At 42.1% G+C, this 13,493-nt stretch overlaps 1 protein-coding gene across 1 annotated transcript in view; it reads right to left on the bottom strand.

The window, feature by feature from the left end:
• Nucleotides 1-13,493, bottom strand: part of zbtb49 (zinc finger and BTB domain containing 49) — a 29,435-nt gene that overhangs the window by 3,078 nt on the left and 12,864 nt on the right. The window contains 6 exon segments of the mRNA XM_052010301.1: nt 526-553; nt 555-623; nt 625-689; nt 5,030-5,112; nt 5,838-5,911; nt 11,326-11,372. Coding sequence (XP_051866261.1) covers nt 526-553; nt 555-623; nt 625-689; nt 5,030-5,112; nt 5,838-5,911; nt 11,326-11,372 — 366 coding nt within the window.

The following is a 13,493-nucleotide window of genomic DNA, read 5'->3' as shown; positions in this document are numbered from 1 at the left end:
TAGTACTGACACTTCCTGTGCAAGCAAGCACACTATTCAGAACCAACAGAGAGCATACCTGACCTATATAATCCACCCACTCTCCAAAGAAGCTTGAGCAATCAGTAAGCCAATAAACATTTAAGGCAAAATAAACATTAAGAGTCCTTACATATCTTAAAGAATTGTTACAGCTATTCAGCTATCGTCCATGCTAGCTCTTAGTCCATCAGTCATATTCTCCCACTCTTCCCCTGAAATTATTTTGCCTTAAGAGCATGCCATTTCCCTTTTTAAAAACCCTGACTGACACTGCTCCCACTGGCCTTTTAGGCAGTGAATTCCAGAACCCTAACCACTTTCCCCAGTGATAAAGTTTTCTGTACATCATTTGACATTTTTGTTCCTGGTTCTTGAACAGCTTGAATAGTTAATGAGAACAACTTTGCCCCATTTATCCAATTTTAAATCAGTCATGCTCTTCTGTGGTATTCTTTTATTACTGAAGAGAACAGCTACAGCTTCTCCAGTTTATCAATAAACCACCGCACGTTAAGCAGTTATACGGTCGCTCCTCCTGTATGGCGGATTCTGTGCTTGACAAGTTTCCGCTGCATATTAAATGATTTCCCACACTGATCGCAATGTGAACAATTTATCAGCACTGTGTGTCTTCTTGTGTTCCTTTAAGTTACTGAAGTTACTGAAACCTTAAAAAAAATTAGCAAGTTAAAAATAATGATATTGCAATGTAATGCAACACAAATAGCACATATTCCCTAATTTGATAGTAAAATGCAGTGCTGCTACTAGCATTTCAAGGCAGTTTTAATGTTCTTCAGGGAAGATTATACTTATATAGTGCCTAACAAATATCAAGATGTTCTAAGGCACTTCAGAGGATAAAGGGGCGTAACAAGTTATTGAGTAGCCATCACATATTTCAAAGAGCATCTTAAAAGATGAGAGCCATATAAAGGAGTGGATTAGTTGAGGGAGGGAATTCCGGAGCTCAAGAGCAAACAACTGAAGACTGGCTGACTTTGGTAGAGTGATTAAAATCAGGACGAGCAATGTGCCAAAGAAGGTATACAGTAATCTTGGAGGGATGAAAGGCTGAAGGAGATTGCAGAGGTAGGGAGGGGCAAGGCCCTGGAAGGATTTGAAAACAACACTTTAGAATTTTTAAATCCAGGTGTTTGACTTACAAGAGCTCTGAGTTAAGCAGTGAGCACAGGGTCAATTGGTGATCTTCCTGGGAACTGGAACATAGCTGGAGAAGCATTGGATGACCACCAGTTTATGAAAGGTGGAACAAGGGAGGCTGGCCACAAGATGTTCGAATAGCCAAGGCTGTAACCAATAAAGTGATGGATGAGAAGTTCAGCAGCAGCTGGGCTGAGATGGTGGAGGAGTTGGGTGATGCTATTAAGGTGAATCTTAGTGATGGCACAGATACACGGTCAGAAGCTCACCAAATACAACAGCTGTAGTATGATGGTGGTGAGTAAACTTGTGTTCAGTAGAAGAGGAAAAAAATCATCAAGAAAGTCAATTACACTTGGATGCTGGCTGAAGCTCATACTGTCAGCTTATACTGACAAGCTGTACAATGATCTATTGCTGCATGTCAGGAGAGGAGTGGATATTGAATATTCCTGGTTTTCGGTGTTTTAAGAGGGATAGGGAAGGGGGGAGAAGAGGTGGAGGGGTGGCGATACTGGTCAGGGACACTGTTACGGCTGTGGAAAAGATGGATGTTGTAGAAGGATCATCTCTAGAGTCAGTATGGGTGGAATTAAGGAACAAGAAAGGAGCAGTTACTCTACTAAGAGTATATATGCTATATGCCCCCCGGTAGCAGTAGAGATATAGAGGAGCAGATTGGCAGGCAGTGTTTGGAGAGAAGCAGAAATAACAGGGTTGTTATAATGGGAGACTTCAACTTCCCAAATATAGACTGGAACCTGTTTAGTGCCAAAGGTTTAGATGGGACGGAATTTGTTAAGTGTGTCCAGGAGGGATTCCTGACGCAGTATGTTGACAGGCCGACTAGAGGGAATGCCATGTTAGATCTAGTTTTAGGAAATGAACCGGGACAGGTGAAGGATCTATTGGTGGGTGAGCATTTGGCGGACAGTGACCATTGCTCCATAACCTTTAAAATTGTCATGGACAGGGACAGGTGCAGAGAGGACAAGAGGTTTTTCAATTGGGGAAGGGTTAACTACGAGGCTATAAGGAGAGAACTTGGGAGTGTAAATTGGGATGTCCTTTTTGAAGGAAAATGTACCATGGAGATGTGGTCGATGTTCAGGGATCTTATGCAGGATGTTAGGGATAAATATGTCCAGGTGAGGCAGAGAAGGAATGGCAGGGTGAAGGAACCGTGGGTGACGAGAGAGGTGGAACGACTTGTTAGGGAGAAGAAGGTAGCATACGTGAGGTATAAGCAGCAAGATTCAGACAGGGCCCGTGAGGAATATAGGGTAGCAAGGAAGGAACTTTAGAAAGGGCTGAGGAGAGCTAGAAGGGGACATGAAAAGGCTTTGGCTAGTAGGGTTAAGGAAAATCCCAAGGCCTTTTTCAAGTACGTGAAGGGTAGGAGGATGGCTAGGGTGAAGGTAGGTCCGATTAAGGACAAAGGTGGGAGAATTTGCCTGGAGGCGGCGGAAGTGGGAGAAGTTCTCAATGAGTACTTCTCTTCGGTATTCACCAGGGAGAGGGGTCTTGATGATGCGGAAGGGAGTGCTGGTAGGGGTAATGTTCTCGAGGTTGTTGATATCAAGAGAGAGGATGTGTTGAAGTTGTTAAATAATATTAAGACAGATAAATCTCCGGGGCCTGACGGGATTTTCCCCAGGCTGCTTCGAGAGGCTAGGGAGGAGATTGCTGAACCGCTGGTAAGGATCTTTGAGTCCTCGTTGTCTACGGGGGTGGTGCCGGAGGATTGGAGGGTTGCGAATGTTGTCCCCTTGTTCAAAAAAGGTAATAGGGATAGGCCAGGGAATTATAGACCGGTGAGTCTCACGTCTGTGGTGGGTGAGCTGTTAGAAAGGATTCTAAGGGATTGGATTTATGAACACCTTGAGAATCATGGACTGATTAGGGACAGCCAGCATGGCTTTGTGAAGGGAAGATCTTGCCTCACAAGCCTGATAGGGTTCTTTGAGGAGGTGACCAGGAAGATTGATGAGGGTAGTGCGGTGGATGTGGTTTACATGGATTTTAGTAAGGCATTTGATAAGGTTCCTCATGGTAGGCTTCTTCAGAAGGTCAGAGGCCAAGGGATCCAAGGAAGCTTGGCTGTGTGGATTAGGAATTGGCTTGCATGTAGAAAGCAGAGGGTTGTGGTGGAAGGAGTGCCCTCGGATTGGAAGGCAGTGACTAGTGGTGTCCCGCAGGGATCGGTTCTAGGACCTCTACTTTTTGTGATATTTATAGATGACTTAGATGAGGGGGTGGAGGGCTGGGTTAGTAAGTTTGCAGACGACACTAAGATAGGCGGTGTTGTGGATAGTGTGGAGGGCTGTCAGAGCTTACAGAGGGATATTGATAGGATGCAGAGCTGGGCTGACAAGTGGCAGATGGAGTTCAATCCGGAGAAGTGTGAGGTGGTACACTTTGGAAGACAAACTCCAGGGCAGAGTACTGGGTGAATGGCAAGGTACTTGGCAGTGTGGAGGAGCAGAGGGATCTGGGGGTTCATATTCACAGTTCATTGAAAGTTGCCTCACAGGTGGAAAGAGCAGTTAAGAAGGCCAATGGGATGTTGGCTTTCATAAGTCGCGGGCTTGAGTTTAAGAGCCGCGAGGTGATGATGCAGCTTTACAAAACTGTAGTTAGGCCACACTTAAGAGTACTGTGTTCAGTTCTGGTCGCCTCATTATAGGAAGGATGTGGAGGCATTGGAGAGGGTGCAGAGGAGATTTACCAGGATGCTGCCTGGATTGGAGAGTATTGAATATGAGGAGAGGCTTAAGGTGCTAGGGCTTTATTCACTGGAAAGGAGGAGGATGAGAGGAGACATGATAGAGGTATATAAAATATTGAGAGGAATAGATAGAGTAGACAGTCAGCGTCTCCTTCCCAGGGCACCAATGCTCAAGACGAGAGGTCATGGCTTTAAGGTTATGGGAGGGAGGTTCAGGGGAGATGTCAGGGGGAGGTTTTTCACCCAGAGAGTGGTTGGTGCATGGAATGCACTGCCTGGGGTGGTGGTGGAGGCAGATACATTGAACAGGTTCAAGAGCTTGTTGGATAGGCATATGGAGGAGTGTGGGATGGGGGGATATGCGGGAGGAAGGGGTTAGGTAGTGTGAGGGTGGTCTGATGGACGGCACAACATGGTGGGCCAAAGGGCCTGTTTTGTGCTGTATGGTTCTATGTGGAGGCTTAAGAAAACAGGAGTAGAGAAAAAGCAACACAAAAACTTACAAAATTCATGTGTCTGATTAAAACAACCAGATTTCCAAACACAATGTGTAATTTATTGGACTGAAATGGCAATTGAAGCCCCTTGTTTCTGTGGCTGAAATTACAACCCAACCTAAGTATTTATTCAAAAAAATAGATTTAAAGGATGCAGGATCAGGTGAATTAACAGAACCCCAGTCTGCTTTCCAGTGACATAAATTGGAAATAAAGTGGAAAAGGCAATGATATTAGAAACGGTCACACAGCAGCATGCTTTAATTGTGCATTGTCACACTGTTGTTCTACCTACATTTTTCACCTGAAACAGGGGAAGAAAAAGATACAGTATGTAAGATACCAGAAATAAATGAATTAAGAATCCTCACCAAAAGGCTTGCTTTCCTTTTTTTTGGAACATTAAACATGTTACACAGGTATAGTAATGAAAAGTGAACTACATTAGAATTAAGAAATTAATCTTGCACTATCCCCGACTTCTAGCCATGCCTTAACTTTACTGCATTCAGAAGGCAATATTGCTAAAAACATAGTTTTCCCTTCTTAACCAGCCTCTGCCTTCCATACAAGGTCTTAATTTACAAATCAAGACAAACAAAATATTTCAAACACCAACCTCGACCACAAATGTCACATAAGTGAGGCTTCTGGCCTGTGTGAATAACAATGTGGCGTTGTACATCACCTGAGGCAGCAAATCTGTGAAAGGACAAGACTTTAAAGATGAAGCGTAATTCTGCTTATTTAAAAATTGCAGTTCAGCTTTCAATGTTTCACGCTCTCTTATGCAAGAGCTTCATTTCCTTCCGAAAGATTTTATGTAAATGTCCAACACCTGATATCTTGCAAATATCTAACACTACCAACCTGTGAACCATAACTGTGAATGATTATCTTACTTCCTTTGAATGGTTATCTTACTTCTACCTGTAGTACAGAAATGCAGCACAATATTTTAAAATCCCATTCTTCAAAGTAAAAATGTTCTAGCTATTCATTCCTTGCCACACATTTGCTTTTTATATTGTGATGATGATCTTTCAAAATATTGGAATCCTACACACACCAAATAAAGCACGTCGCTGTTGAATGTTAAGCTTTGGCAAATATCCATACATGTACCCCTGACTCGACCAAACTAAGGACTTCTTGGATCTCAACCATCATCAACCCAACCTGCCTCTCTATACCCTCTTAACCTCTGACGCACCTTCAGTTCCCCCCCCCCCCCCCCCCCCCCCCCCCCCCCCCCCCATTTCTTCCTTTTGTATCAGCTTGCCCAGGAAGTAGTAACAAATCTGGTACATTCTGTAGCACCTACAAGCCATCAAAACTGCACTTTTGGATTAAGTCTGCTATAAGCAGTTCACACTGCAATAAATAATTAACAACAGTCCATTTCAAAAATAGATTGTTAATATCACCTTTTACCACAGATTTCACAAATGTATGGCTTTTCACCAGAATGTCGTCGTAAATGAGTTTGCAGATTTCCAGCCTGGTTAAAAAAAAATCAAAATTTAGGCCTACATACAAACTTAAACACACAACACAAAGTAGCACACAATTTCAAACAGATAACTTCCCCACCTTACCATCATGCTTTACTACACCACTAAGATAGAACACCCTGTCCATGAGTGATTGGTATCTGGAACTCACTGCCAGTGGAGGTAGTGGTGTCAGATACAATCACTATGTTTAAGAGACATTTAGATACACAAGGTACATAAGGATTCGGACCTAATGCAGAAAATGCGATTAGTGTAGATGGGCAAAATGGTCGGCATGGATGCGGTGGGCCAAAGATATCATTTCTCTGCTGTAAAACTCTATGACCTGTAGAAAGGCATAATGTTTTTAAGGTGCCTTTGAAGTCTCCCATGCAACTGAATGACTTGCTTTATCCTACATCAAATACAAAGACCGATGTACAATAATTTCTCTGCCCAGTAAAGGCACTTGCAACAGCACACAAAACTACAATTCCATTGTAAGATAGATATGTCATCAATTAAACCATGGAAACATTATCATTCCACATCAAGCATATTAACATGTGCATTTTTGATTAGTTAAATCAGATAAACTGCAATTTGTGTGCCTCCAAGTTATTTAGCTGGCAATTATAAATATATATAAATAATTATAAATCTCACCAAGCTTACCCCAATTCTCTACCCTGCAGGTCTCTAAGTGGAACAAAATTAGATGTTTCTTGTCTGATTGGAGTTAATTACTAAAATGTGGTGTATAACTGGAAAGGAAAGCAGTGGTCCCTCATGTAGGGGTCTATTTCCATTTTTCTAGTTAATGGTTTTAAAGTATTTAAAAAAAGCTTTGGTTGAATTTGATATGGAGAGATGTTGACCTGCTTACAAAATACAGGTAAAGTACAAATGGTGACCTCATTTGTGCCAATGATGCATGTACTTTTATGTTGTGTCTGATGCATCTATGTTGAGGAACTAGAATACCTGCCTCACTGTTTCACATAAGCACACAAGGAATAATAGGTCAAAAGCAAAAGACAGCTGTTACTGGAGATCTGAAATCATGACAGAGTAGAAGGCAGGAGATTAAATGACTAAAGGGGTGATGCTACACGGTGAGAGAAGTGGTATCAGGGAACAAAAAGTAGCACAATGTGCGAATGCAGAATAATATTTTCAGGGGAACTGAGGACAAATAGGTGCAGATAAGCAGGCATTGTGCTTGATGGAACAGGCTGTACATGGTTATGCACACACAAAAATGTAATGGCAGAGCTAGTAGAAGAATTAGGGCAGGCTGTAGATCAAGGGTGGGGAGATTGGATGGAAGATAGGACTTGTAAGTGGACAGGTCAGGGGAAGGAATGGCAATGAAGTAACCCTCTGAAGTACCCCTCATGGAGATGGCTTAGATGGGGAGACAAGTTTAGGAAGGGGGTGGGAGAAGGGTGGAGCAGTGCATTTGGATGTGCAGTTAGGTGGGAGGTGGGGTGAGAGCAGAAATGGAGGAGATGCAGGTGTGAGCTCCATCAACCACATTATGGGGAAACCATGTTTCCTGAAAAAGAAGTACATTTCAGATGTTCTGAATCGGCAAGTCTCATCTCAAGAACAGATGCAGCAGAGATGGAGAAACTGAAAGGGATGGTGTCCTTACAAGAGACAGGGTGGGAGGTAGTGTAGTCTAGGTAGCTGTGGTATCACTGGGTTCATAGTAACTGTCAGGTGGGGGGGGGGGGAAGTTAGCAGTAAAGTTGATAAAATTGACGAGTTCTGCATAACTGCAGGAGGCAACACCAACGCAGTCATTGATGTAGCAGAGAAAGAGTTGGGGAGTGGTGCCAGAGTAGGTTTGGAATAAGGACTACTCCACGTAGCCAACACAAAGGCAGGCGTAGCTGGGGGCCTTGCAAGTGTCCATGATTTGTAGAATGTAAGAAGAATCAAAAGAGAAGTTGTTCAGGGTAAGAATGAGTTCTACCAGATAGAGGAGGGTGTTAGTAGAGAGGAACTTACTGGATCTATGTTCTTGAAAGAAACAGAGAGCCCCAAGGCCTTCCTGATGGGGAATAGAGGTGTATATGGTCTGGACATCTATGGTAAAGTTCTGATGCAAGGTCTTGACCTGAAACAGAGACTATCCCTTTGATTCCACAGATGCTGCCTGACCCACTGAGTTCCTCCTGCAGTTTGCTTTTTGCTCCAGATTCCAGCATCTGCAGACTTTTGTGTCTCACTATCTGTAAATTCTCCTTATCACTGAGAGGGTTTCTCCTGCAACCATGGACATGTTGGTAGGTTGGGGGAGGAGGTTGGGGAAGATGTTGGGGAATTGGGAGAGGTATAAAGTTGGTAGGCATGTGGGAAATGAGGAATGGGACTTATAAGAATGGTCTGAGAGCCAGCATAGGCTTGAGGAGCTGAATGGCCTTCTATGTCACAAAAAAGTATGAAATATGAAAATAATATGAAAACAAAATCCATGCCAGTGTTTATGCTCCAATCCACTTTTTTTTTCCTTATCTCCTGTATTCCCTTTTCCCTCACATCCTTTCCAGCTTCCCCTTACATGCAGCCATTACATTTGCCTCAGTCAGTCCTGTGGTAGCGAGTTCCACATTTTCCATTGTTCTTTGTGGAAAGGAATTTCTTCTGAATTCCCTGTTGAATTTCTGGGTGACTATCTTCTTCCCCACAAAAGGAAATACTTTCTCTATGTCCACTATATCAAAACCTTTTGAAAGCAAAAAATATAGATGCTGAAAATCCAAAATAAAAACAGTGAATGCTGGAAATAAACAGCAGAACATGCAGCACCTGTGGCAAGAGGAATAGTGACACCATCTCAGGTTGATGCTTTTTCACCTGCTTTGGAAGGTGAAATGCTAACTCTCTCCACATCTTGCTGAGCATTTCCAGAATTTCCCTTTCTCCTTCAAAACTTTTTATCATTTTAAATTCATCATTCAGGATGGCACTGTGATGCAGCAGGCAATGCTGCTGGATCACAACTCCAGCAACCAAGGCTTAATCCTGATCTCCTGTACTATCTGTATGGTGTTTGCACTTTCTCTCTCTAACCACATGGATTTCCTCTGGGTGCTTCAATTTTCTTCCACAGGTGGGTTGGTAGGTTAATTAGTTACTGTAAATTATCCCTCGCATCTGTGGGCGGTAGGAAAGTCAGGGTGGAATTGATGGGCACATGACAGTGAGTGGGTTACAAGGTTACAAGTGGGGGAATGTGATTGATGGGACTGTTCTGACAGCTGGGATACACTTGATGGGCCAACAGACCTTTTATGAGAAAATATGAATTTTAATATATGAACGGTCACCCCCCCCGCCTTCTTTTCTCATGAGGCAAAGTCTGTTCATTCTTTGCTGATTTGTACACCATCACATTCCAGTATTATTCATGTAATTCTTGTCTACACTCACTCGTGTCTCTATATTTTCTGTAACACGGCAACCGAAAGAGAATTAAGCAAAAGAATTTATAGTTCAAAGTTCCTACTAGCAAACGAATGATGTTTTTAGAATACTAATGCGCTAAGTGTGGTAATGATTCCTTATAGAATACAAATAATAAGTGATTTAGTGACCTATCCCCTTAAACAACACCACACATTCACATCTCATGTGTTTTTTTAAAGATCTCTTTCTACCAAGAGCTGCCAAAAATAAAGCAACACTGCAAGTCTTAAGATTGCCTCATTTTCACTGGAGCCCCACAAGGCTGCATCCTCAGCCTTCTTCTCTACTCCCTATACACTCACGACTGTGTGGCCAGATTCTGCTCTAACTCCATCTACAAGTTTGCAGATGACACCACCGTTGTAGACCGTATCTCCAACAGCGATGAGTCGGAGTACAGGAAGGAGATAGAGAGCTTAGTGGAATGGTGTCATGACAACAACCTTGCCCTCAATATCAACAAAAGAGCTTGTCATTGACTTCAGGAAAAGGGGTGGTGTACATGCATCTGTCTACATCAATGGTGCTGAGGTCGAGAGGGTTGAGGGCTTCAAGTTCCTGGGAGCAAACATCACCAACAGCTTGTCCTGGTCAAATCACGTAGAAACCACGGCCAAGAAAGCTCACCAGTGCCTCTACTTCCTCAGGAGGCTAAAGAAATTTGGTTTGTTCCCTTTGACTCTCACCAACTTTTACAGATGCACCATAGAAAGCATCCCATCTGGATGTATCACAGCTTGGGACGGCAACTGCTCTGCCCAGGACCGCAAGAAACTGCAGAGAGTTGTGGACACAGCCCAGTGCATTACGGACACCAGCCTCCCCTCCTGTCTTTACCTCTCGCTGTCTTGGTGAAGCAGCCAGCATAATCAAAGACCCCACCCACCCGGGTCATTCTCTCTTCTTTCCTCTTCCATCAGGTAGAAAATACAGGAGCATGTACCACTAGACTTAAGGATAGCTTCTACCCCACTGTGATAAGACTATTGAATAGTTCCCTTATTCAATGAGATGGATTACGACCTCACGACCTACCTTGTCGTGACCTCGCACCTTATTGCACTGCACTTTCTCTGTAGCTGTGACACTTTACTCTGTACTGTTATTGTTTTTACCTGTACTACATCAATGCACTCTGTACTGACTCAATGTAACTGCGCTATGTGATGAATTGACCTGTACGATCGGTTTGTAAGACAAGCTTTTCACTGTACCTCGGTACAAGTGACAATAATAAACCAATACCAATATTTCAATTGAGAGGCTTAATCCAAAATGATCCCAGAAATAAGTTAAGATATCTTTATTAGTCACATGTACATTGAAACACACAGTGAAATGTAGCTTTGTGTAGTGTTCTGGGGGCAGCCCGCAAGTGTTGCCACACTTCTGGCACCAACATTGCATGCCCACAACTTCCTAAACTGTACATCTTTGAAATGTGGGAGGAAACCGGAACACCCAGAGGAAACGCATGCAGACATGAGGAGAACGTCAAAACTCCTTACAGACAGCAGCCAGAATTGAACCCGGGTCACTGGAGCCATAATAGAGTTACGCTAACCGCTGAAAGGTTAGAAGTCATACAGAGCTGAAAGCACTTGAGTCAAACAAAATGTCACTCCCTGAAAATGAATCAATTAAACAAGGTAAACCTAATCGCAACCACTTATCTTTATGTTTATCTTATTGCCTGCTGCAATCTGTCAACTTGATCCACCCTCAGGTTGAAAATATACATATTAGATATACACTAGAATAAATTATTATTAAACTACTAGGTTATGCTATCACGCAAATTGACAGAATCTGTGGCAGATCTGAATCTACAACAGTCAAGTACCCCATAGGCAAGGTACCGAAATTTGGACTGAATAAGATTATTTTTAGAAACAAGCAGAAAATACATTTCAACTACTTTTAAATTGCATTTTTATTTTACCTGTGAAAAGTGCTTCCCACAGATGTTGCACTCAAATGGCTTTTCTCCTGTTAAATATAATGAAATACTTACATCATGAAGACAGACAAAATTACTAATAACAGACATTGGTAACATTTCCTTATACAATATACAAGTATGGACTATGACAAAGTTTAGCATCTTTAAGTGGATGTCAAAATTGGGGATTAATGTCAAAAAGTCCATACAGTACTAATTTAATGACATTTGCTCCTATTGGCCTCCCTTAGGTAACAAGTAACCTTGGAATAAATTTCATTTTGTTTTATGACTTTCAGTGCACAGCAAGGAACTGAGTCCACAGTAATAGCAGCCATGCAGTTACAAATGATGAAATATGAAGCCTTTCCCATGGTATTACTCAGAAAAAAAAATAAAATATTGAAAAGATATTATTCCCTTATTATTTGTATTTTAATTTCTTTGGACATGAAACTGTCCATTGTTGTTTTTGCGATTAGGTGCCTGTGAGCAGCAATGTACCACAAGGATTGGGGCTGGGACCCTTACTGTTTTGTAAAATCCGTGAGTAACTTGGATGTAGTCATGAAAGGCAAGATCAGCAAGTTTGTAGATGATACGAAGATTAGAGGAATTGTTGATAGTGTGAAAAGTAGTCCTAGGCTGCAGAGAGATACTGTATTAATATGTTGATGAAAAGGGCTGTAAAATGGCAGATGGAGTTTAATCTAGACAAATGGGAGATGTATTTTGGGGCCATTAATAAGGATAAGATATACACCAAGAATGGTAGGGTCTTAGGGAGTACTGAGTAACAGAGGGACTTTGGTGTGCAATTCGTAGATGTTTGAAGGTAGCAACGCAGGTAGGTAACATGGTTAGGAAGGCATTTGGGATACTGGCCATCATTAGTCAGGGCACTGAAGGTCAGTTTTGCTCCAACGGTATAAAACCTAGCTCAAACCTCAGATGGAGAACTTTATGCAGTTCTGATCATCATGCTATAGGAAGGATGTGATCGCACTGGAGAGGGTGCAGAGGAGATTCATCAGGATGTTGCCAGGGATGGAGCAGTTCAGTTATGAGGAGAGACTGGAGAAGCTAGGTCTGTTCACTCTGAAGCAGAAGAGGTTAAGAGGAGACACGATTGATGTATATAAAATTATTACGGATATAGATAGACAGTCAGAATCTTTTCCCCTGGGTAGAAATGTCAAACACCAGAGGACATGTTTTTAAGATTTGGGGGGGAAGGCGGAAGGGAGAAATGTAAAAAGGCAACGTGAGAGGCATTTTTCTTATATAAATGCAGACAGTGGTAGGTGCCTGGAATGGGTTACCAGGGATAGTAGTGGAAACAGGCAGTTTGGTGGAGTCTGCTGTGTACTACTGTGATAGTCTTTGCTCGCACAGCTGTACTTTGTGATTTCAAAACCAATCACTGCTTGTAATTTACAGTACATTCATTGGAAGTAGTTTGTTAGCTAACATCATTTTCTTTTAGATTTTTAAACAGTTTTATACCTTTGTTAATACAATAGAATATTATGGGGTATATTTATGTTTATTTAGGGATTGCACTGGATACAAAGGAGAGGGCTTAAGCAGTAGCTGCACTTCATGTTATCAGCAAGGTTCATACCCCCGTCCCTCATGCATAACAAAGAGTTAGTGTAACTAAATCAAGAAATTTTATTAAAAGGTAGTGAACAAAACTAAAGTAGTGCTGACACAACCTCAACAGAAATAAGCAAGAGTTCAGTGTTGGAGATGTGGTCCAAAGAATGTGAACTGAGAGATGAACAGGCCTTTGCAGAGAAAGCGAGGGATGTGAGATAGGGATAGGAATGAGCTGAGTGGGTGGTAGGTAACCAGATTAAGGTGAGATCAAGAGGGCTGAAGTTTGCTAGTGGGTGGATCAAGGACAGTGTCATAGCTTCTGAAAATTCATTACTTTACACCAGATTCAAAAGTATCGTGTACTCTTTATGAATTTGCTCTGTGGATGAGAAGCACATTTGGAAATTAATATTACTTGGGCTCAAATTATTGGGCATCTGCTGAAAAGTGATACATGTGCTGAAAATATGTATCTGCTAAAAAGTGATATATATAAAAGTGATATATTATGACTATATTTGAAAAGGTGAGATATTTGTATTCTGTCATCAGACAAGGATAACTGA

Source organism: Pristis pectinata, chromosome 2 (genome assembly GCF_009764475.1).
Source record: "Pristis pectinata isolate sPriPec2 chromosome 2, sPriPec2.1.pri, whole genome shotgun sequence".
NCBI lineage: Eukaryota > Metazoa > Chordata > Chondrichthyes > Rhinopristiformes > Pristidae > Pristis > Pristis pectinata.
This window is presented reverse-complemented; position numbering and strand designations above follow the sequence as displayed.